The 22622-nt window shown below is 36.4% G+C and overlaps 1 protein-coding gene and 2 non-coding genes across 4 annotated transcripts in view; 1 reads left to right on the forward strand and 2 right to left on the reverse strand.

Moving 5' to 3' along the window:
- The window catches only part of clasp1b (cytoplasmic linker associated protein 1b), a 79390-nt gene that overhangs the window by 5351 nt on the left and 51417 nt on the right, over positions 1-22622 (forward strand). The window contains exons 3-8 of one of the 2 annotated variants that reach the window (XM_077229773.1): positions 5192-5270; positions 5397-5500; positions 5591-5682; positions 5763-5838; positions 8579-8676; positions 9933-9997. In XM_077229773.1, coding sequence (XP_077085888.1) covers positions 5192-5270; positions 5397-5500; positions 5591-5682; positions 5763-5838; positions 8579-8676; positions 9933-9997 — 514 coding nt within the window. Of the gene's footprint in view, positions 1-5191; positions 5271-5396; positions 5501-5590; positions 5683-5762; positions 5839-8578; positions 8677-9932; positions 9998-14537; positions 14612-22622 lie in introns of those variants that run through there. The other variant, XM_077229775.1, reaches the window with a different exon arrangement.
- LOC143738002 (U4atac minor spliceosomal RNA) lies at positions 4660-4790 on the reverse strand. Its single transcript, XR_013203803.1, has one exon. It is a non-coding gene; the product is annotated as a U4atac minor spliceosomal RNA (small nuclear RNA).
- Positions 7816-7946, reverse strand: LOC143738003 (U4atac minor spliceosomal RNA). Its single transcript, XR_013203804.1, has one exon. It is a non-coding gene; the product is annotated as a U4atac minor spliceosomal RNA (small nuclear RNA).

Below are 22622 nucleotides of genomic sequence, written 5' to 3' on the forward strand. Positions count from 1 at the left end.
AGATTGGGAGAAAATGAATGTGCTGAAAGCATTTTTCCTATTAGAAGCTGAGCAGAAACTGTAATTCACTAAACATTATTTTGCATCCTTGGTCGATGCATGTTGCAAGAGTTTTTATACATGTTTTATAAGTGTGCACGACTATGATATAGTTTCAGGTTTGTTGCATTGGAGTTGCATAGCATCGCTGCAGAATTGAACTTCTGAATGTTGTAGCAGTGGAAATGATTGTTGAGGATGATAAAGGCATTTGTTATCATTTCAGGAAGGGCGACTCACTCCCGTTCTTCTCACCAGTTCAGTGGGACTCTGTGCTTGAGTGTGTCTTTTCTGAAGCCTGAGTTTGAGTGGAAACTATGGTTTATAATTTCACAGGACTGCATTTTTGGATGGCAGGCAGTTTATTAAATGAGAAATGTGATTTATGCTTATAATTTACGGACATTGTGTGTATTTCAGTAGAGAGATTTACAGAAAGCATCTAAATGCATTTGGAGGAGGTTTTTGAATATGGCATTGAATTCTTTTTTCTTTTAATGTGTCTGAGTTTTTCAGTGCTTTATATTCTGTTGTTACTCGCAGTGCTTTAGCCTGAAAACAAGGTTTTGTTTGAGAAAATCACTTCATATCAAACTCATTGACCATAAATATATGTTATCAAAAAAATGTTAAAAGTGATTTTTGAATTAACAAAGTTTTAAAGTAATGTTATTGTAAATATTAGAACCAGGTTAAATGTGTCTAATAGTCTGTTATTAAACAAAATGATCCTTAAAAGTCTGAAACAAACAGAGATTAATTTCAGTTTTGAATGAAATATAAGTTTGTTTATCATTTTAGATAACGCCTATTTTTCCACTGAGATCATTGCAATGTATTATGTGATTGCCAAAATATTGCCAAAATAAAAGTATTTTTATTTAGTACTACTTGGCTAATAATATAAATTACTAAATAAAAACAAAATAATGTACTATTACTATGGTTATATATCACTGTAAAATAAATAAAATGAGTATATAAGAAAAATAGTATAATAATTTCATTTTACATTGCAAGTGTTCAATTACAATACTAATGGCTGTCTTATTTTCCTTTCAAACGTTAAACCATTAAACCTTTATTTTGACGGGGAAACACATGCGTATTGATGAAGGTTGGTGCTGTAGGATTGAGAAAAAAAAAATTCTGAATTTTCTGATCAAAATTGTGATTGCGATTGAAAATGCAATACAAATTTGCAGGTTTGCTGTGTTTGTAGGGCTGTGCAATTTGGCCAAAATGTTGTGTTAAATACCAATATGGCTATAATAATAATTATAATAATCACATTTTATTTTTACATTGACAGAGTAGAATAAGAATTACAATAATAATATGTATGACTGTCTTAATTTCTTTTCAAATGTTAAACCATTAAACTTTTATTTTGACAGAAACTGCTTCTCTTTTGTTGGTAAGCGCTTCTCATATTACTAAACTTTCTTCCTACACTGAGAGAGAACATGTATCTGCGTGGGCTTCAATGGCCTGTTGGAGAAGAGTGATGATGATTCAGCCTGAGAATATTAAAATAACTCAATGACTGTGTGAAGAGCAGAGTGTTTGCAACCTGATGGTTGTTTAATAGTTTTGTCAGTTGACTAACTGGAGGTGATGTATAATTTGTATATTTGATTAGCCAGCCAATGGCGTGAGATTGGGGGCGGAGCTATGTTTTCTTTTGTTTCTTTGTATCTTTTTGACCAATGACAGATGGCAGCAGTGCTTGAAGAGTGTTTTAAAGTCGATATTGTGTGTGTTTTTTTGTATGAGACGAATGTGTTCACTGTGTTAAGTTGGTCAAGATGAGGATGATTTTCTCATTTTGTGTCACTCCCGATGGCTTAGGTCTCAGTGTGGATGCAAAAGGGCAAAAATTGTACAAAAGTGACGTGAATCCGGTCTTTTTAGTACTCTCCTGTACTCCAGCTGTTGTGTCTTTGATGTACAGATGCATAAAGTTCATAAAACCTGATCTGCACATGCAGAGAGAAATCGGGGGGGAAAAAACGGTGCTTCTGCCAGCTTATTTGTCGATGCCTCTTTTTAATTTTGCACCCCACGTTTCTGTTCTGAAGAAGAAAGAAATGCATACAGGTTTGAAACAACATGAGGTTATTTTGGGTGAACTATCCCTTTAATGCACATATTGAAATCCATCCCACGGATTTCACTCACAGTCATCAGAAGATGTGGCTACAGTGAATGTAGTTCAGCATGAGTGATGAATTTGTAATAGCAGCCCTGCTGTACTAATGTTACTGTAATGACACTCTCAGAGACATGGGGAATAAAATACATTTTAATTAGATAAATGGAATCGATAATCTGTCTTTAGTTTGATAGATCTGTGATGCAGTATAAGCTCTTAATAAACATGAAGTGATGTGGATTGTGCAAGAGTTAATGCGCATGTGTTCTTCGCACCTCTGGACTCCTTTAACAAGCGTTTAACTGCTCACAAACGCCTGAGTCTCCGCGGCCAATCAGAGCGCTCGTCCCACAGCTGGCCTGGAAACCCAGCCGAGAGTAATCACCCCGCTCTCCGTAATGAGGACAGCGAGGGGTCCCACTGCAACACGGGCCATCTTATTTTACCTCACACATGCTCAAAGTCACAGTTAGGATGAATGTGATGGAATAAACATTCTAATGTTGTAATAAACCCATGTGGTTCTTAAATGTGGCATGTAATCTGCTGAATGTTGTGTAGAAAAAGCATGCATCTGGTTCATGCAATATAGCAGTGTTTCCTACAGGATTTTGTGAGATTATGGGGATGGACTTATGTTCCTCTTGGGGGGGTCTGGGGACATGAATCCCAGATAAAAAGATAAAAATTCGCAATTACCTTTTTTATTTTTAATTCAGTGGCGGAAACAAGCTTCCAAATGCAAGAGATAAAGCCTTGAGCTTTTATTTTGACTCAAACTGCAGTTGAGCTTTTATTTTGACGCAAACTGTAGTTGAGCTTTTATTTTGACGCAAACTGCAGTTGAGCTTTTATTTTGACGCAAACTGCAGTTGAGCTTTTATTTTGACGCAAACTGCAGTTGAGCTTTTATTTTGACGCAAACTGCAGTTGAGCTTTTATTTTGACGCAAACTGCAGTTGAGCTTTTATTTTGACGCAAACTGCAGTTGAGCTTTTATTTTGACGCAAACTGCAGTTGTGCTTTTATTTTGATGCAAACTGCAGTTGTGCTTTTATTTTGACGCAAACTGCAGTTCTTTTATTTTGATGGAATTTTGTTGCAAACTTTAGTTGAACTTTTATTTTGACGCAAACTGTAGTTGAGCTTTTATTTTGATGCAAACTGCTGTTGAGCTTTTATTTTGACGGAATTTTGATGGAAACTTTAGTTGAGCTTTTATTTTGATGCAAACTGCAGTTGTGCTTTTATTTTGATGGAATTTTGATGCAAACTTTAGTTGAACTTTTATTTTGACGCAAACTGTAGTTGAGCTTTTATTTTGATGAAAACTGCAGTTGAGCTTTTATTTTGACGGAATTTTGATGGAAACTTTAGTTGAGCTTTTATTTTGACGCAAACTGCAGTTGTGCTATTATTTTGATGGAATTTTGGTGGAAACTTTAGTTGAACTTTTATGTTGACGCAAACTGTAGTTGAGCTTTTATTTTGATGCAAACTGTAGTTGAGCTTTTATTTTGATGCAAACTGCAGTTGAGCTTTTATTTTGACACAATCTGCAGTTGAGCTTTTATTTTGACACAAACTGCAGTTGAGCTTTTATTTTGATGCAAACAGCAGTGGAGCTTTTAATTTATTTATGCAAAATTATGCAAATGTGTAAATAATGCATAACTGGTGCCAGCTACATTACCGAATACACGCTAAATTGAACACATGCCGATTGAGCCGTTCTGAGACGCGGAAACACCGGATCACAAGTGTTCACTACGCTTTGAAACACGCAGCGCAAACATACTGTAAACTTAAGTTACTTTATTTAATTCACAGTCTGTTGCGATTCGATAGGGCACAAAGCCATAATGTGCTTTCGATTTTTAGTTTGTTTGACACATACTTTAACAAAGCAATGGCGCACAACAACATTAGAGACATTTAATGTTATTATGAGAAGTTTTTTAATATTTTCAGTTCATTATGAAACTGGGGCGGCACAGATTAGACTATAGCAGGCCGCCAGAGCCTAGAAGATAATAGTCGCATATAATAATCTCTGTGTAAAAACACATAGATTCAAAGATTTTTAAGAAGAAACAAATTCATTCAAATTTTTTGTATATATCTCAAAACAGTTTAATAAAACATGCAAACATTACTGGTGAACAATGCAATGCAATTCAGTGCCATAATCACAACATATTCTTATGATTAATTAATGTATGTTTTTCATTGAAATCAGAAATGATCAAGACTGTTTAATAATCATAAAGTAGAGAGTTTTTCCGTTGTTGTGGGGTATGATTAACTTATGACATTTAGGATTTTTTAATAAATTTTACTCATTAGCTGATCAAGTAATTGTTTTCAACTAGTAAAAATATAGTTACTCGCAAATAAAATTCACTAGTGAATGTAATTGTATAAAAATTTAAATGTTTCTGACTTTACAGTGTGTACATATAATGGGTTCCAAAAATTGCACCATAGCCCAAACTGGGTAGTTCAGGTGATGCGAGTTGTGTTGGTTAGGTGTTAGCAGGGCTGTTCTCACTACACGTTCATTGAACATCCCAATCCACCCCCAGACAAGGAAGGTTAAAGATGTCAGCACTGCAGCCAATGTGTTCCTTCAGTCCTGCTGCTGTTCACAGTGATGGTGACAGTGATGAACGACAAAAACTGCTGTTTATGTGATATATTGTGCTTGTTTGATTCAGGATGGTTTAATTGAAAGGATTTAGTGATTATTCACCATAAAAGACTCTTATTTTTGTGATTACCTGACATTAAAATGCAGTACAGTTGGCATTACCCATAATCCTTTGCTGTTTGAATTTGCATACACTCTCTGATTTACAAAACAAGAGTTTTCAGTGTGGTTTTGACTTTAAAATGTTACTGAATGATATTTGTAATGCAAGTTATTGATATTTTTATTAAAATATCCTTCTTTTATCTTATCTTATTTTTAGATTCATATTGTTTTGTCTTTTTAAGGTGGCTCTGCTGGGAATGGACATAGTGTCCGCTCTAGTGACCAGACTACAGGAACGCTTCAAAACACACATAGGAACAGGTGAATAATTTAGTAATATGTATTATAAATAAAAATATGCATTTGATCACTGATTTTCATACGTTTGTTGATTCTCAGAACAATGCAGATGCTAATAATCTAAAGTGTTGTTTCTTCTTCTCTCAGTTCTGCCCAGTTTAATCGATCGTTTAGGTGATTCTAAGGACCAGGTTCGAGATCAAGCACAGTCACTTCTGTTGAAAATCATGGACCAAGCGGCCAATCCGCAGGTGAAACACTTTTGCGTCCTGCTTTAGAGTAAAACTCATTTAACTGTGGTTAAAACTGATAAAAGCATATAAATATTTATATTTTCGCAGTATGTTTGGGACCGAATGCTGGGCGGCTTCAGACATAAAAACAACAGGACCAGAGAAGCTGTTTGCTTTTGCCTTATTTCCACTCTTAATGTGTATGTATCCATCAGATTTACAGTTTAGTTTAATTTAAAATTCAATTTTATTTTAAATGTCTTTTTCCTTTGTGCTGCAGATATGGAGCCCACGGCTTAACCCTTAGCAAGATTGTTCCTCACATTTGTCATTTGTTGGGAGACCCCACTAGTCAGGTGAGAGTGTTTATCTTCACATCTACAGACTTTTATTCTGTTTTGTGTTTCGTGAGATGGCTGGGATTGTAGTATCGTGGTCTATGTCTCCTCCTGCTGGTGATCACAGGGACTGCGACTGACATTGAGACGACTATGAGATGGTAAAACCATGCTTATTTAATTATATAACATGTTACTGAGTGAATGGTTACCATATTTACATGCTACATAAAAAGGATATATATAAAACCACACTCAACTTTAGTTGTTTTATTTGAGCTTTATATAGTATATTTCATGTATGTTTCCAATGTGGCGAATGCAGCAGCAATTATTTTAAACAAACTACTCTTTAACTATTTAAACTAGGACTGTCTGGATTACTGATTATTCATCTGATTGTGATATTCAATCTAATTGCAATTATTTGAGATAACCGTATTAACGGTTCAGTTTTAATTTCAAACACATTTTTACCAAAGATTATAAAAAACACTGTGCACAAAGATATGTGCGGTTTGTGGGTTGAATTATATTATATTATATTATATTATATTAATATTCATTTTCACAGCATTAAATTAAATCATATGGGTCTATTTTATTATTTTTATTACTATATTATATAAGATTCTATGTAAAATAATAATGTGTTAGGCTTGCACTGCAAGTGACATGAACACAGAATTAATGTGTTATCGCAATTATTTGTATGACAATTAATTGTATGCATAAAATGTATGATTGTGACAGGCCTAATTTAAACATCTATTTTTTTAATTATTTGATGCAGCATAGTGAAGTCCTGTACAATTGTTTAGTATTGCATATTGTGTAGTTTCACATAATATTTTACAAAGAATCGTGGGCTGTATACTGTGCAATAAACAGTACTTTTGAACATAGTTATAGGTCCATCAGAAATGATCAAGCCTACTTAAAAATCCCATGTATGGGATTTTCATGTGTTGTGGGGTGTAGGGGTGGGCGGATCGATCAAAATATCGATAGTTTCGATGCCAACACTGATATTGGTATCAGATCGATACAATTGTAATTGAATCGATATTTTAATTTAAATATCTCTCCTCTACGTTCACTATACTTTGCTCGTGTCTTCTACCTCTACAATCCTGAGCAAACGCTGCTTTCACATCCATTTGCTCCTCCTCCCCCTCCTGCTGCTCTTCTGTGATTCGTTGTTGTGTCGTCATAAGACTCACTGACACGACGCACCGAGGAGCAGCGAAGGCTGATAATAGCACATTGAATGAGAGATCAGGGGTGCGTTTCCCAAAAGCATCGTTGGCCAACTATGATCGCAATTTCCATCGAACTCTACTGGTAACGACGGAAGTTGCGACCATAGTTGGCCTTGGGAAACGCACCCCAGGACGGCCGAGAGGAACAGACGGGGGGCTCAGGGAATGTAATTGCACAGGTATATTTGTTCTTTGTTTGTTCTTCAGTAATAATTGTGTGCACTTTATTTCTCTTTATTTAATTTGCTTTTAAAACCAGAAAAAAGGGACAGTTTTTTATTTTTTATTATTTTTTTTATTTTTTAAAGGCTGTAAAACATTCATTCTACAGTGCCTAACAACTAATAATTGTGTGCACTTCAATACATTAATAAAAAAACATTGCCTAAAGAATTGATCATTCATTCACCTACACAAAATTATTTTTTTAAGTAAAAAGTATCGTATTGGTATCGGTAATACTGACCCTATATGTATTTGGTATCGGATCGATACCAAATTTTGCAGTATCGCCCACCACTAGTGGGGTGTTACTAAATAACTATATTTATTATATTGTTTTTTTATGCTTTCTTTATTTTTTTACACTTTTATACATTTGCGGATCATGTTATGGCATGTGTGTGTTCAGTATAGAATCAAGTGTCGTCAGTGTACAAACTCAGACATTGAGAGGAGGACACTGTTCTTTTGATTTGAACATGTTCTTTCTTTGTTATTACAATATATGAGGAGCTCTAAAAATTGCACCATAGCCTGAACTGGGTAGTTTAGGTGATGCGAGTTGTGTTGGTTAGGTGTTAGCAGGGCTGTTCTCACTACACGTTCATTGAACATCCCAATCCACCCCCAGACAAGGAAGGTTAAAGATGTCATCACTGCAGCCAATGGGTTCCTTCAGTCCTGCTGCCGTTCACAGTGATGGTGACAGTGATGAACGAAAAAAACTGCTGTTTATGTGATATATTGTGTTTGTTTGATTCAGTATGGTTTAGGCCACATTTACACATATCCTTTTTTTTATAGAAACAAATATTTCCCCCCCTCCGTTTTCAATAATAACATCGTGCACACAACATCGTTTTCAAAAAAGTTGTCATTTACATCAACACGCATAGATACGCCGCCGAGCGCCATCATAACTATGCCAAACTGGGCGCTCACATGACGTGAAACATTTTCTGGCGCATAATGTGACGTCTCACAGTTGACACGGCAACACGTAACCGAACACATATCAGAAATTTCAGAAATAATCGTTTTCTGTGATAAAAACAGGGTTTTCGTGTAAATGAGAGGCCAAACCGCATGGAAATATCTGCGTCTTCCCTTCGTGTAAACGAGGCGTTAGTTGAGAGGATTCAGTGATTATTTACCACAGAGGGCTCTTATCTCACATAATTAATATTTTTAAAAATCGTGGGCTGTATACTGTGCATTAAGCAGTACTTTTAAACATAGTTATAGGTAAATCAGTGTCTCTATGTGTTTTGCAGGTTCGAGACGGTGCGATGAACTGCCTGGTGGAGATTTACAGACATGTGGGAGAGAGAGTGAGGATGGATCTGGGGAAAAAGGGACTGCCTCAGTCACGGTAATAAAACCACATTGCTGTCCTCCTGTAGTCAATAACTATCCCAGAATGAGTATATATTTATATATATAGTCATTCTTCAAGCAAAACGGCTTATTTCTTTAAATTGGAAGAGTATTTGTGCACCAAGTTTAGGACGTTGGCTAAAAGAAATGGTAACAAATATGTCAATGGAAAAGATGACTTATATTTTAAGGGACAAATGTAAAATTTTTGATGGAGTTTGGGGACCTTTCAGATCGTTCTTAAAATGTGTTAGACTTGGAAAGGTGTTACTAAAAGACGAAGAAAAGAGGATGCATCGAATATTAATGTAAAATATGGAGAGGCTGTTGTTTTTGTTCGTTTTTTTGTGTTTTTTCTTCTTCTTTCTGTTACATGGAAATGTATATGTTTACGTGTATAGTTTAAAAGCAAAAAACAATAAAAAAAAACAAAATAAAGTTAACTTTATCCCTTAAACTAATCTTTGATAATCAAAATTACATATTTAAGATTTTTTTCCTGTGAAAAAAATTTCTTCATGCTTTAAAATAGCTTGAATGTAACTCGACACCCTTACTTCATTTAGTATACACGGACTCATGAATATGCAAATGAGTCCCCGCCTCCATTCACTCACAGCAGTTCATATTACCTGATCAACTGTAGTAAACACAAGTGTAAATGTTAGTGTTAATGTAAATTCAGCCGTATATGTTTGAACACAGCTGGCTTCTAAAAATCAGCATCGACATCCATAGTAAGTCAGTGGAGAAAAGCCCCGCCCCCTCGTGACGGGATTGGTCACATGTTTGTGACAGTAGGAAACGGGCGTTTTTGAGACTTTGAGTCTTTGGTTCACTGCAGTTTTAAGGATAAAATACTCAGCAATGGTGTTGAATGATGAATTTGCACATGGTTTGTCTTAAAGCACATTAAAAACACCACATAGACATACAAACAACATAAAAAACTTGATTATTATTAAATATATAGATATCATTATTATTAAAATCACTGCATCATGACAACACTCCCATCAACATTTTACAAAACATATTTTCTTTTTAAAACATATTAAAAATGTATAATTATTTATCCCTTTAGGATTTATTTTGTAAAAGCTTAACACTTTTCATTTTTCTCCGCTGTTTTCTGTGTTACAAATAAAATAGTGACAGTGTTAGTGTATATGTGTGTTTGAATTATTCTTTTTTATAGTGTGTTCAATATTGTATTGCTTGTATTAAGCGTTTTCTGTTTGTTTTGTTCAGGTTGAATGTGATTTTCAGCAGGTTTGATGAAGTCCAGAGGTCTGGGAACATGATCCTGTCCTCAGGTGAGTGAATCTGGTTTTGTTTGACGTGCTGGAAGTGATGTGTGTGTGAGCAGGAACAGGGATGAAAGCGATGAAAGCGTGTTCAGGTGCTGTATGACGTTACTGGGACATTAACTGAGGTTTCTTCTATGTGTGTGTGAATTGCTCGCTGGTGAGATTGTTCCTGTTGTTCAGCTATTGTTTCCTCGCTGCCCCAGTTTCATTGTGCGTGTGATTTTGTGTGTGTGTTTTGACTGTAGTTTTGGTTTCGTTTGAGATGGTGGAATATGTACAGACTTCATCCATCAGCATTTCACAGTTTACAAACAGTAATACGTTTTCCCTTTCTACAGTACATTATGCAAATGAAGAAAATACATCCATATGCATTTAAAGACATTCAATCTAAAGCATATAAATGGCAGAAGTGATGACTGTTTCAAAAGTGTCAAGCACCCACAATGTTTCCTGTCAATCATCTTATAATTGCACCATGGTTTAGTAGTGCATTAGGCTAAGATAGATTAACATTGAAGAAACTGCTCGTGTTTGTGCATGAGAGTGTCGTGACTCGTGAGACAGCAATATTTTACACCAGATGTCTGTTGTATCACTTCCACAAGTCTGTGTTTTTTTTTACCTGGTTGGTGAAAACCAAGCATCTGAATAGTCCTGAATAGGGTTGTCATAAGTACTACCGGTACTGAAATTGATACTGAATTTTAAAAAATATATTTAAAATATTTGTTATCTGTTGATAGGCAAACGCTCAAGTGTGTAAGTGTGAAAGCGCTCTGTGAAGAGCGTCAACGGTTTCTTTTTACAACATGCTTTTGATGTGATCATTGTAGCCAATCACAGACGTATCTGTTGAGCGCATGAACGCAATAGCCAATCAGAGGTGATTAAGTTAGTTTTTGTTACTGAGTTTTTGTTGGTGTGTGCTTTAATGTTCTTCATGCTTGCAAATCCTTCCATTATTGCCAACAAAGTGTACACATGATGTCAATAAGAGATTCATTGTGCAGTCAGTGTAGAAAGTGTTTTGGATTATAGCAGGAGTTTTCGCAGGATTGTAGATTTTATTAAGCAGGAAGATTTCTGAGCGTAAGTGAGTAGATATATTATGCAGCTGTACGGCTCATAATAATGTTGTAATGCTGTAGAAATGTTTTCGTTATGGTTTTGAACATTCAGCGCTCTCTGAGGCCCCGTCCACACTACTGCGTTTTCGTTTAAAAACGGAGACCTTTTGCTACGTTTGCACCTCCCGTCCACACTAAAACGGGAAAAACGAAGACCCAAAACGGAGAAGTTTAGAAACGCTGCAGCTCCGTTTTTCGTTTTGAATCTTCGGAGGGCGTTTTAGTGTAGACGGGACAAAACGGAGGAGTTTAGAAACGATGACGTAGAAGGTCACGCTCGGCTCTATGATTGGGTGTCATCACCCATGACGTATCCTTCCCTGATTCGTCAGCCACCCATCACATGTCCCGTCACCGGAAGAAAACAAACAAAAACATCCTGGACTACGTAGCTGATGTTAGTGAGTGCAACATGGATAACGAATTACAAGCGTTACTGACTTTAATGTCTTTGTTAGCAGCTGTTGTGCAAGCAAATTCTGCATTTTACAATGCTATAACTGCCTACATGCGCCGGAGGCAAACTATTATTCGAGCGATCTATGACAATTCCCGTGTGCAGCGGCGGTCCATGAAAAGAAATCTCTGGTCTTCGACATTTTCTAATCTTTGCAGAGGTAGCTAACGTTACTTGCTTCCTCATCAAATCTGAGGAATAGTCCATCCGTTTCCTGTTTACACCGGCACGCGCATGCACAGTGTTGGAGAATGGTCACGTGATCCGAGTTTTCAGTCGTTTTAATGTGGACGGAGATCAATTCTAATACACAGCTAAAACGCTGGTGTGGACGGAGATCGTTTTCGTTTTAATTCTCAGTTTTTAAACGAAAACGCAGTAGTGTGGACGGGGCCTGAATTACAATAAAAGGCCAAACATGCAGGCAGCATTTGTTTCCAGGCCTGTTTAAAGGTTAACGGCATTACAGACACACGGCGGCCCCTTAAAACAAAACACTTCGAAGAGAGACTTCAGCCAAATACAAACCATCACAGCCGAGGAACGACACGAGACACGTCTGGAACAGTCTTTCGTTTATACACATCGGTATTTTTGTCTTGTTTTCCAGTGCAAACATTCTTAAATCAAGATATATTTGCTTGAAGCAAAATGACATGAGACATTAAGTCTTGTTTTCTGAAAAATGTATCAAAATGAAGTGAGTTTATGGTTTAAAGGGGCTATTTGTATAATTCAGAAACCCGTGTTATTAGTGACACCGGTGGCCGTTAAGTGAACTGCAGCAGCACTTACTGCTCGTAACGTACAAGAGACTGAACATGATTCAAGACTCGATTTACACTCAGTGAAGATCTTTTTCGTTCTTCTCTTAGGGGTAAATATAATTCGGAAATAGCTTTGTAGTGATATACTGTTAACGAACATCCCGACGCCGTCCACTTCTGGTAGGGCTGCTCGATTATGGGAAAAATCATAATCACGATTATTTTGGTCAGTACTGAAATCACGATTATTTATGTAACACGATTATTTCACATGACTTTGGGAACGTGTTACATTTATTAGAAAGATTTATTTCAACAATTCTTAAAAAATAGAAATTTGAACATTTATGGTACTTTAACTATTAAAATAAATAATATAACAGATAATACTTCAATAAGTATTTAATAATTCACGCTGGTTTACCACTTATAATGCGGGCAATTCCCCCGCAAACATTGATTCACTCTAGCATGTAGATTGTATAAGTAGCCCAAATTAATCCACACAGATTATAAAATCAAATCAATCATTTTAAAACTTTCTCCAAGACGCAATTTCACAAACCGTGTGTTTGTTCAGCTGTGCTGCGTCTTCTCTCTCTCTGTCGCTCAAAACGGGTTGGACAAGGCAAGCGTCGAAACATGAGTCGGGAGTCGGGACATGACGGAATTGTCACTTGCAGAATCGGGCCAGCATTGCATCATAAATAAAGTTGATAATTCTCACTTCTTTTTAAGTCTTATCAGTTTAAACATTCAAACTGAGAAAGTTTATGGCTTCGGGAGGGGTGGATGTGCGCGTGTCATTCAGAACACAAGACAAAATAAGAGTGTTCTTGCAAAACAGAACATAGCAAAATAATCGTTTTTATTCGATTGTACTATTTTGGTGATCGTTGGGAGCCGAAATTCAATTAATTGCACAGCCCTAGCTGAGAGTGATGTTTAAAGGAATGTGTAAATATGTGCTGTTCAGAAAGCATCTGATCATAGTGATGTGTGTGTTTGCAGCAGATCTGAGATTCACCGGCAACATGTCGACAGATGAGCTCATTAAAATTACACTGTTATGATAGTTTGATTATATTTTTATTTTCTGATAGCGTTCGCTGCTCTCACAATCAGGCTGTTGAAGAGGAAAATGTTCCCGTTATTAGCTTTGGTCCGGTTTACACTTGGTATATACAACTCAAATGTGACCACATGTGATCAGATTTCTGTCTTTGAGGGAACAGTCTCTGATTTTATAAAGTATATTTGAGACTGTTGACTATATAGATCTGGCTCTGTGAGACTATAGCTTGAATGAATCCATGACACACATTGACATTACAGTACAGAACGGCTCTTTCAGCTTATCATCCTGAACATTGTATAAGCATTCGTTCGTTTTATTGAACGGAAGAGAGGCTCTCAGGCGTCCTTCACATTAACATCAGTCACTCTACAGCATAAAGCATAAACTCACTTCATTTTGATGCATTTTTCAGAAAACAAGACTCAATGTCATTTTGCTTCTGAAGTATATGTGTTTTTATTTTTATTTACCAGAACGTCTGAGCTGCTGTTTTCCATACAGTAAAAATGGATGTTGATTTATTCTGACTCCAAAATGGACAAAAACACCATAAAAGCATCATTAAGTTACTCCATTTGACACAAGCACTATATTCTGAGTGTTCTGAAATAATATGATGCTTTTCTGTGAGGAAGAGATTTAAGGCTCGTTCACACCAAGAACAACACCTATATTAGCGTCCACACCTGCGCACAATATCCTCCTGTTTATAAGCGCTGAAGTTTTGTCGTCTGTCGCTTTAAACGCTTCAGCTCTTTAAAGCAGGATGGATTCTGATTGTCAATGTTTAATCTAAAAATAAAACTGAAAGTGATTCCAACTATATCGTTTCTCTGTGCCGTTATCGTTATAGTTGTGGTGTGTGAACTCTGCTATTCTTTTGTATTTTGAATGATTTTAATACTATATCTTATCATAATAGTTATCGTCCTTGTTGTAAACAGGCTTTTTTGTCACTGATGCTCTTTCACTCCATCAAAGTTCTGAAATGTCATTGTGATTTATGCTCAGATAACAGATTTGACAGACTTTTCATTTTTGTGTGAACTATTCCTTTAAATGTGAGTGAGGTCAGTAGAGAGGGAGTCGCTGCAGATGCAGTATGTGTGTGTGTGTGTGTGTTCAGTCACAAGACACAGCAGAGCTTCATTTCTCCAAACCAAGCCTCCGTCATGACAGCAGGGGACGGTAAGATCTCATGAACATTTCTGCGTTTAGATCAGCAGCTCCGGTTGTGTTTCACCAGTGTGTTGCAGGTGCGTTAAAGATGTGTTTCTGTGTAATGATGTGATCTAATGCATGGAAGGATCCAGTGTTTCAGGGTTTCGTCTGATAGTCGTCCTCGTTTCTATTCAGGTGCGAGTTTTATAATCTTCTGAATGTCTCAAGCTCATCTTGTATATCTGAAGCTGGATGTTTCGAGCTGCAACTTGGAATCAACATCATTAGCATATTAATGCTGTTTAACGGCTCGTTTGCTGGTTCAGTTCATGTGAGTTTCACGTCTCAGGTATCTGAAGTGCTCTGAAGTATTCATGATCATGAACTCAATATTTGATACTCTTCCATTCACACAACTTCAGGGTCCTGGGATGTTTGTCTTTTTCACGTTTAGGAAATTTTCTGATAGCATTCGTTCCCGTTACCACCTTTGCCCCGTTTACACCTGGTATTTACATCTCATACGTGACCACTTGTGATCAGATTTCTATCTTTGAGGGGAAGGTCTCTGATTTCGTGACGAACATAACATGCATCAATGTAGTGACTTATATAAAGCGCAGAATAAAAATGCACAGTTTGCAGAAATTCCCTAATATACTGTGATTGCTTGTCAGGTCACATGCATTTCTGACCGCCTGTTGCATAACCCGCTTACACTATTACAAGTTAATCATCTCTTTTTTTTTCTTGAAGGTCATAACTTTTATTAAAGTCAGTTGCATAAAAATTAGATTGATCTAATTTTAGATAAAAAAGAAGACTAATGTATGACTAGACACATTCTTAACATTATGCAAATTAAACAGTTTAGACCACATTTACACTTGTACTTCTCTCAGAAAATTTAAAAATGTTTTGTTTTTAATCAAATTAACCCAAATTTAGTTTTAGAATTTAAAATTGTAAATATATTTTAAGTATATATTATCAAATTTAATAACTCAAGTGGATTGCAATATTTCTACTCGTCTGAGAAAATTACTAATATTCTTGAAAAGTTAATACAAATGTAGTTTTAGATTGTTTTTGGAAAAATGGGTCATGAACATCTTCTGTCAAACTTCAATAATTCACATATAGTTTTCACCATGAACATAGCCAAAGAAACTGGCACTATTTAATGAACAAATAAATGAACTGAGACAAATCTTCATACCAGATGCGAGTCGCTGAAGTTACTAGCAATAAAATGAGCACTAGTAATCAAACACACAAATAAAATCCGTTTTAAAACAATAGTCAGTTAAAATCAATTAGTTTGTCTTGGTGTGCTCCATAAACAGCAACTGTAATGAAGAGAAAATGAGCCTCAGTTTCCTCCGATGTTTGTGTTTTCAGCTGAATGTTGCTTTTGTCCTGCATTTCTCAGCTGCCAATTAACATGCCTGCGGTGAATAGAGGCCTGTGATTGTGAATCAGAGAGAGACGGGCATCAACGTCAGCATTAGATGTCCGACAACATGAAATCTAACGGAGGTTTGTGCAGTTTAATATGGTCTTTCTGCGCTGTTTCAGGAAAGAGAAACGGGGGGATTTCAGTGTGTTTACAGCATCTTGTGTGTGTTTCGTAAGAGTGAATGTGTGTGTGGGATTTGCATTTTGAGATCAGCCCACACACACACACTACTGCGCAAAAATAAGCGGCTTTGGATTGGACACACCGCTGAAATAGGACACTTTTTTTTTATTTTACCTCTGGTCGGTCAAACTACTCGTCACTTCATATGAAACACTTTAAAAGTAGGTTAGAGAATCATTTGGCTGGAAAATGAGAATTGCTGATCAGATATTGTGTGGTTTTTTTTTTGCCTTAAGGAGGGAGTTAGATCGTTTAGTTTGATGTGTTAATGCACTGTAACATGCACACATGCAGATAAGGAAACTTTTGGGTGATTCACCCCAAAATCAAATGATGAAATTATATTTTGAATTAACAAAAGGAAAACTATATTTAGGACCATTCAAAAAAATGTTTTCCATTATGGCTGTTTTCATGACAATTAAGCAGATTTAAATTCTTCAAATTCTCATTAATGTAATGATAAATAAAAAATGGTGTATTCTTTTTTTATATAGATCATGCATTAATGTTGTAGTGATTCCTTTTGCTTCTTTACTCAAATCAGGATTATTACTGATAACTAAATTTAAAACTAAAACCATATTTTGTCTGCATCAGTGTTCTGTTAACTACACCATAATGTTAAAACATTTTTGGTTATGTAACATCCCATCAGTCAGTGAATATTTCTCACATTCAGTCTTAATGAGGAGTATGTAGTTGAACTTCCTTACTGATAGGGATGCACCGATACCACTTTTTAAGGGTCGAGTACGAGTACCGATATTTTTTTCCTGGTACTCGCCGATACCGATACCGATGCCTGTTGTACTGGGGGGTTTTCTCGTTTTATGTGGCAATTTTCTAAGAACAACACAATGAGACTAATGAACAAATCAGCATCTTTATTTTCAACAACTTAAATAAACTTAAAAAAATAAATCATTCTTATTGAGCTTATCACAAATTTTCAAAGCCCAAATTTCACAGTGTCCAATAACCTCCAAAGGGCAAAACCAAGGACATAATGAATGTAATTTTTACCTGCCTGTCACAAAGTTGTCAAAGTTCTAAAGAAATCACAGACAACAAGACAATCAAATTTGTCATAAAGTGCCAAAGAAATCACAGAACAAATGTTTAACATAACACTGAGTAACAATGTAATCACAGCCGAAAGTGTAAAGTGAAATATTAGAGTGTACTATTAAATCTAGCAACACTATAACTGCAGGAAGAGTGCTCATAAGAATTAAGAAATATAAGCTAAGGATATACGTGAGGTATCGGTCTTTGGTATCGGGGTATTTTTACGAGTACGAGTACAAGTACATGAGCTTGGTATCGGGCCCGATACCGATACTGGTATCGGTATCGGTGCATCCCTACTTACTGACTTTAATACGGCAACAGTTTCTTAAGCCACAGACACTTTTTATGTCAGCGGTCAGAATATTTCCATGTGTTTTAAAACCCAAAGTTTTTACACTTTTCTCCGCCAATTTTCCTTTTTTTGATCTAGGAATCATTAGTCAGGATGATCAGTGTGTGGCGTCAAACACAGTTTGTTGTGAAATCTGGCCTTAAATCACAGGATCAGGACAGATTCTGTCTAATCAGCCCGTGTTCTACTTGCAGAGATTATTATTTACTCATATGACCGTGTTGATCATTTGTGATTTAGATTTTTCAACCGGATCGTATTTGTGTATCTGTTATATAATGTTTGTTATAAAAGTTTGAGTCTTGTTTTAAGGCCCATTGTGGCATTTTATTATTGTACTCATTTACAATTGATTTTGCAATTGTAATTACAATTTCAGCAGGAAGTGACATATATCTAAAATGCAAACTTGCTTTGTAACACAAACCAGCTGATTATCTTCAGTGTTCTGCCCCCTGCTGGCCTGCATTAGCATCTGTCAATGTTTATATTGCTATTAGACCACAATATTCCTCAATATTCCTTTTGCATTTTAACTTATAACTAGAGCGCTGATTATTTGTTACACTGTTAATTTCAGCCATGAATCATTATTATATGTAGCATTAGTGTCATTATTTAGCTCAATTCAGTTCAAATTTTGTTCTCATAGAATATCTTCAGTGCATTAAATCTGATATTACTGAATATTTATTGTCTTTCTATCAGAAACGCCGCGTCCATCAGTGTGTTTTAGATGTGTTGTGACTCCTTAAAAGTGCTGAGTGTTTTCAGTGTGTGAGTGACTGTGTGTTTGTCAGCGCGAGGTGATGACTTCACCAGGAGTCATGATGATGTCATACTTCAGTCAGCTGTTTAGATTAGACACAAACTTTTGTGTGTGTGTATAGGGTGTGATATTACTATACTGCACTATTAATATTTCTGCAGTATGTAGTACACACATGTACATTATGTGAATTTTCTGTTCACATGGAATACCTAGTACCTACTTCTCTTGTGCAAAATGTGCTGTTCATGTTCAGTGATGTCGTTTATCCCACAATGCAATGCTCTCAGATTGATTTGTGATGAATAATCCAGGACAGGACAGAATTTCTAAATCACACGAGGTCCCCAGATAATACTAATTCAGTGCGAATAGGGCTTTACACTGCAATTCCAAGCGTTCTCCTGGTTTTCTTTATCTTGGTTTTCGATCTTCTGTCTGGTTTTTGCCTCTGACCCTGTTATTGTTTAGACTGATTACCTAGCGTTTATGACCTTTGCCTGTTTTCGTCTACGATTTTGGATTATAATGGGTTGTTGAGTCCATAACAAAAGAAGTCAATGAGAGCATAGTCTGGGAGGTTAGTGAAATCGGTAATACCTAGGAAGTCCTATATGTGGTCCTCGAGCGTAATGAGGTAATGAGACACAGGTGAAAGTGATAATGGATGTGTCACGTTACAGTTACAAAAAGTGGAGAGGAGGACTCAAGTGCAGCAACGGATGATTTATTAACAAAAGAAAACAAAACACAAAGCAAAAACCCACAAGGGGGAAAACACAATAAATGAGACATTAAACAAAAACTGAACCTGAAGAACAAACACTGACTCTGAACACGAAGACCATCACACAGAAACTGGGAAAACATATGACAACGATCCGACAAAGACTGCAAACAAGAGGGGACTTAAAAAGGGAACAAATCAAGAGGGAACAGGTGGAAGAACTCAAACACTAATCAGGTAACAAGGGGGAGGGATCAAACAATAACGAGAGCACATGGCCGAACATAACAAAGACACCCAAGTGCAATACAAGACAGGACAGACACGTGACAGGATGATGGTCTGGGCAAAGGATTATGGGGAATGGAGTTTGTGGATGTGTGGTGATTGTCAGGGTTGGAGTGCCCTCTTATGGTTATCCCGGGCACTCTCACTGGTGATCGTTATGGCTGCCCTCTAGAAACTAATAATTATAATGTTTTTAATTATACTTGTGATATTTTTAAATTACACTTTTATTCATTATTATTCAAATTAGCCTCCATCAATTTGACTCATCTTCTCTGCAAAACACAGCTCTCTAGAAATTAATAATAATAATTATTATTATTCATATCAGTATTAATAATATTTTTTTTATTATTCATATAATGTTTTTAATGTATTTATTTTTATGAAATATGTTATAATTAGTAATTCATAATACATTTTTATTTTTAAATAAATTGATTTAATCTTTTTTTTACTTTTTTATACATTTAATACATTTTACTCAAATTGGAACAGATATTTTATTTTAATTTTGAAATTTTTATTATGAGATGACAACTAGACATTCACTGAATTAATCATGCGCTGAAGTGAGGCCATGTGACAACATACTAAAACATTTATCATTACATACTGCATACTGTTTTGTTTCGCATACGGTTTTAAAAAATAGTATTCAGTATACATGTAGTAAGCAGTATGCAGTATTATTGTAGTAAGCAGTATGCTTGTAGTAGGCAGTATTATTTTAGTATGCATGTAGTATGCAGTCTGCTTGTAGTAAGCAGTATGCATGTAGTATGCATTATTATTTCAGTATGCAGTATGCTTGTAGTACATTCATTCACATAGATAACATTCACATAGATAATGCAGAAAACAATATGGCAAAAGAAATCAAAACTGTTTTAAAAACTTTTGATCTGACTCAGCATGTACATGGAGCCACACATAATCGTGGACACACTCTAGATTTACTTATCAGTAAGGGTCTAAACATTTCATCAATTGTTATTAAGGATGTAGCACTGTCTGATCATTTTTGTATTTTCTTTGATATATTGATCTCTCCTGCCATTGAAGCTAGATCTGTGTCTGTCAAGAAGAGATGCTTAAATGAGAACACTAGTGTACTATTTATGAAGGCTATATCTTTAACACCAAGCATATCTGCTGACTCTGTTGATTTTCTCCTTGATTCTTTTAACTCAAAAGTTAAGAGTGTAATTGATGATATTGCTCCTGTGAAAGTCAGGAAGAAGAGTGGCAGACAAAAAGCACCTTGGAGAAACTCAACAGCAGTGCAAAATATGAAAAGACAATGCAGAAAAGCAGAGCGCATGTGGCGGAAGACAAAACTTGTAGTCCATTATAACATCTACAAAGACAGCATCCATGCTTTCAATAAGGAACTAAGCAAAGCTAGACAGACTTTTTTCTCGAATATTATAAACAGCAATATAAACAACACGCGCACTCTTTTTGCAACTGTAGAGAGACTGACAAACCCCCCAAGCCAGATTCCCAGTGAAATGCTCTCAGTGAGAAAGTGCAGTGAGTTTGCTTCTTTCTTCTCTGAGAAAATCAATAATATCAGAAAGGTGATCAGCTCATCCTTGAGTTGCGCTGGGGTCAGGCAGATCAAACAACAGCACGAGAAAGTAGCCACTATGTCTGATTTCGAAGAAATTGATGGCAAAATTTTGGAAGAAACCGTACAGCAACTAAAAACATCAACCTGCGCCCTTGATGCACTTCCCACATCTTTTTTCAAAAATGTGTTACACAGCTTAGAAGCAGATCTCCTAGAAGTGGTAAATGCCTCACTTCTCTCTGGGAGTTTTCCGACCTCCCTGAAAACTGCTGTTGTCAAGCCCCTCCTGAAAAAGAGCAATCTGGATAAGACCATATTAAACAACTATAGACCGATCTCAAATCTTCCTTTCATAGGCAAGATCATTGAAAAAGTTGTCTTCAATCAGCTGAACAAATTCTTAAGCTCGAATGGATACTTTGACCATTTTCAATCTGGTTTCCGACCGCACCACAGTACAGAGACCGCGCTCATAAAGATAATAAATGATATTCGCTTAAATACTGATACAGGCAAATTATCAGTGCTGGTACTACTCGACCTCAGTGCTGCATTTGACACTGTCGATCACAAAATACTTCTTGACAGGCTGGAAAACTGGGTCGGGCTTTCTGGGATAGTCCTAAAATGGTTCAGGTCATACTTAGGAGGCAGAGGTTATTATGTGAGTATAGGAGACCATAAGTCTGAGTGGACATCCATGACATGCGGAGTCCCTCAAGGCTCAATTCTTGCGCCACTCCTATTCAACCTGTACATGCTCCCAATGAGCCAAATAATGAGAAAGAACCAAATCGCTTACCATAGCTATGCAGACGACACACAGCTCTACTTATCCCTATCGCCTAACGATTACAGCCCCATTGACTCCCTTTGCCAATGCATTGATGAAGTAAACAATTGGATGTGCCAAAACTTTCTTCAGTTAAACAAAGACAAAACTGAAGTCATTGCGTTTGGAAACAAAGATGAAGTTCTCAAGGTGAACGCATACCTTCAGTCTAGGGGTCAAACAACTAAAAATCAAGTCAGGAATCTGGGTGTGTCTCTGGAGTCAGACCTTAGTTTCAGTAGTCATGTCAAAGCAATAACTAAATCAGCATATTATCACCTGAAAAATATTGCAAGAATTAGATGCTTTGTTTCCAGTCAAGACTTAGAAAAACTTGTGCATGCTTTCATCACCAGTAGGGTGGATTATTGTAATGGACTTCTCACTGGCCTTCCCAAAAAGACCATAAGACAGTTGCAGCTCATACAGAACGCTGCTGCTAGGATTCTGAGCAGAACCAGAAAATATGAACACATCACACCAGTCCTCAGGTCTTTACACTGGCTGCCAGTTACATTTAGGATTGATTTTAAAGTATTATTACTGGTATATAAATCATTCAATGGCCTAGGACCTCAATACATTGCAGATATGCTCACTGAATATAAACCCAACAGATCACTCAGATCATTAGGATCACATCGGCTAGAAATACCAAGGGTTCACTCTAAGCATGGCGAGTCTGCTTTTAGCTACTATGCCAGCCGCAGCTGGAACCAGCTTCCAGAAGAGATCAGATGTGCTCCTACAGTAGTCACATTCAAATCCAGACTCAAAA

The sequence above is a fragment of the Siphateles boraxobius genome, unplaced genomic scaffold (assembly GCF_051911475.1).
Source record: "Siphateles boraxobius isolate OS27281-9 unplaced genomic scaffold, OSU_SipBor_1 135, whole genome shotgun sequence".
Lineage (NCBI taxonomy): Eukaryota > Metazoa > Chordata > Actinopteri > Cypriniformes > Leuciscidae > Siphateles > Siphateles boraxobius.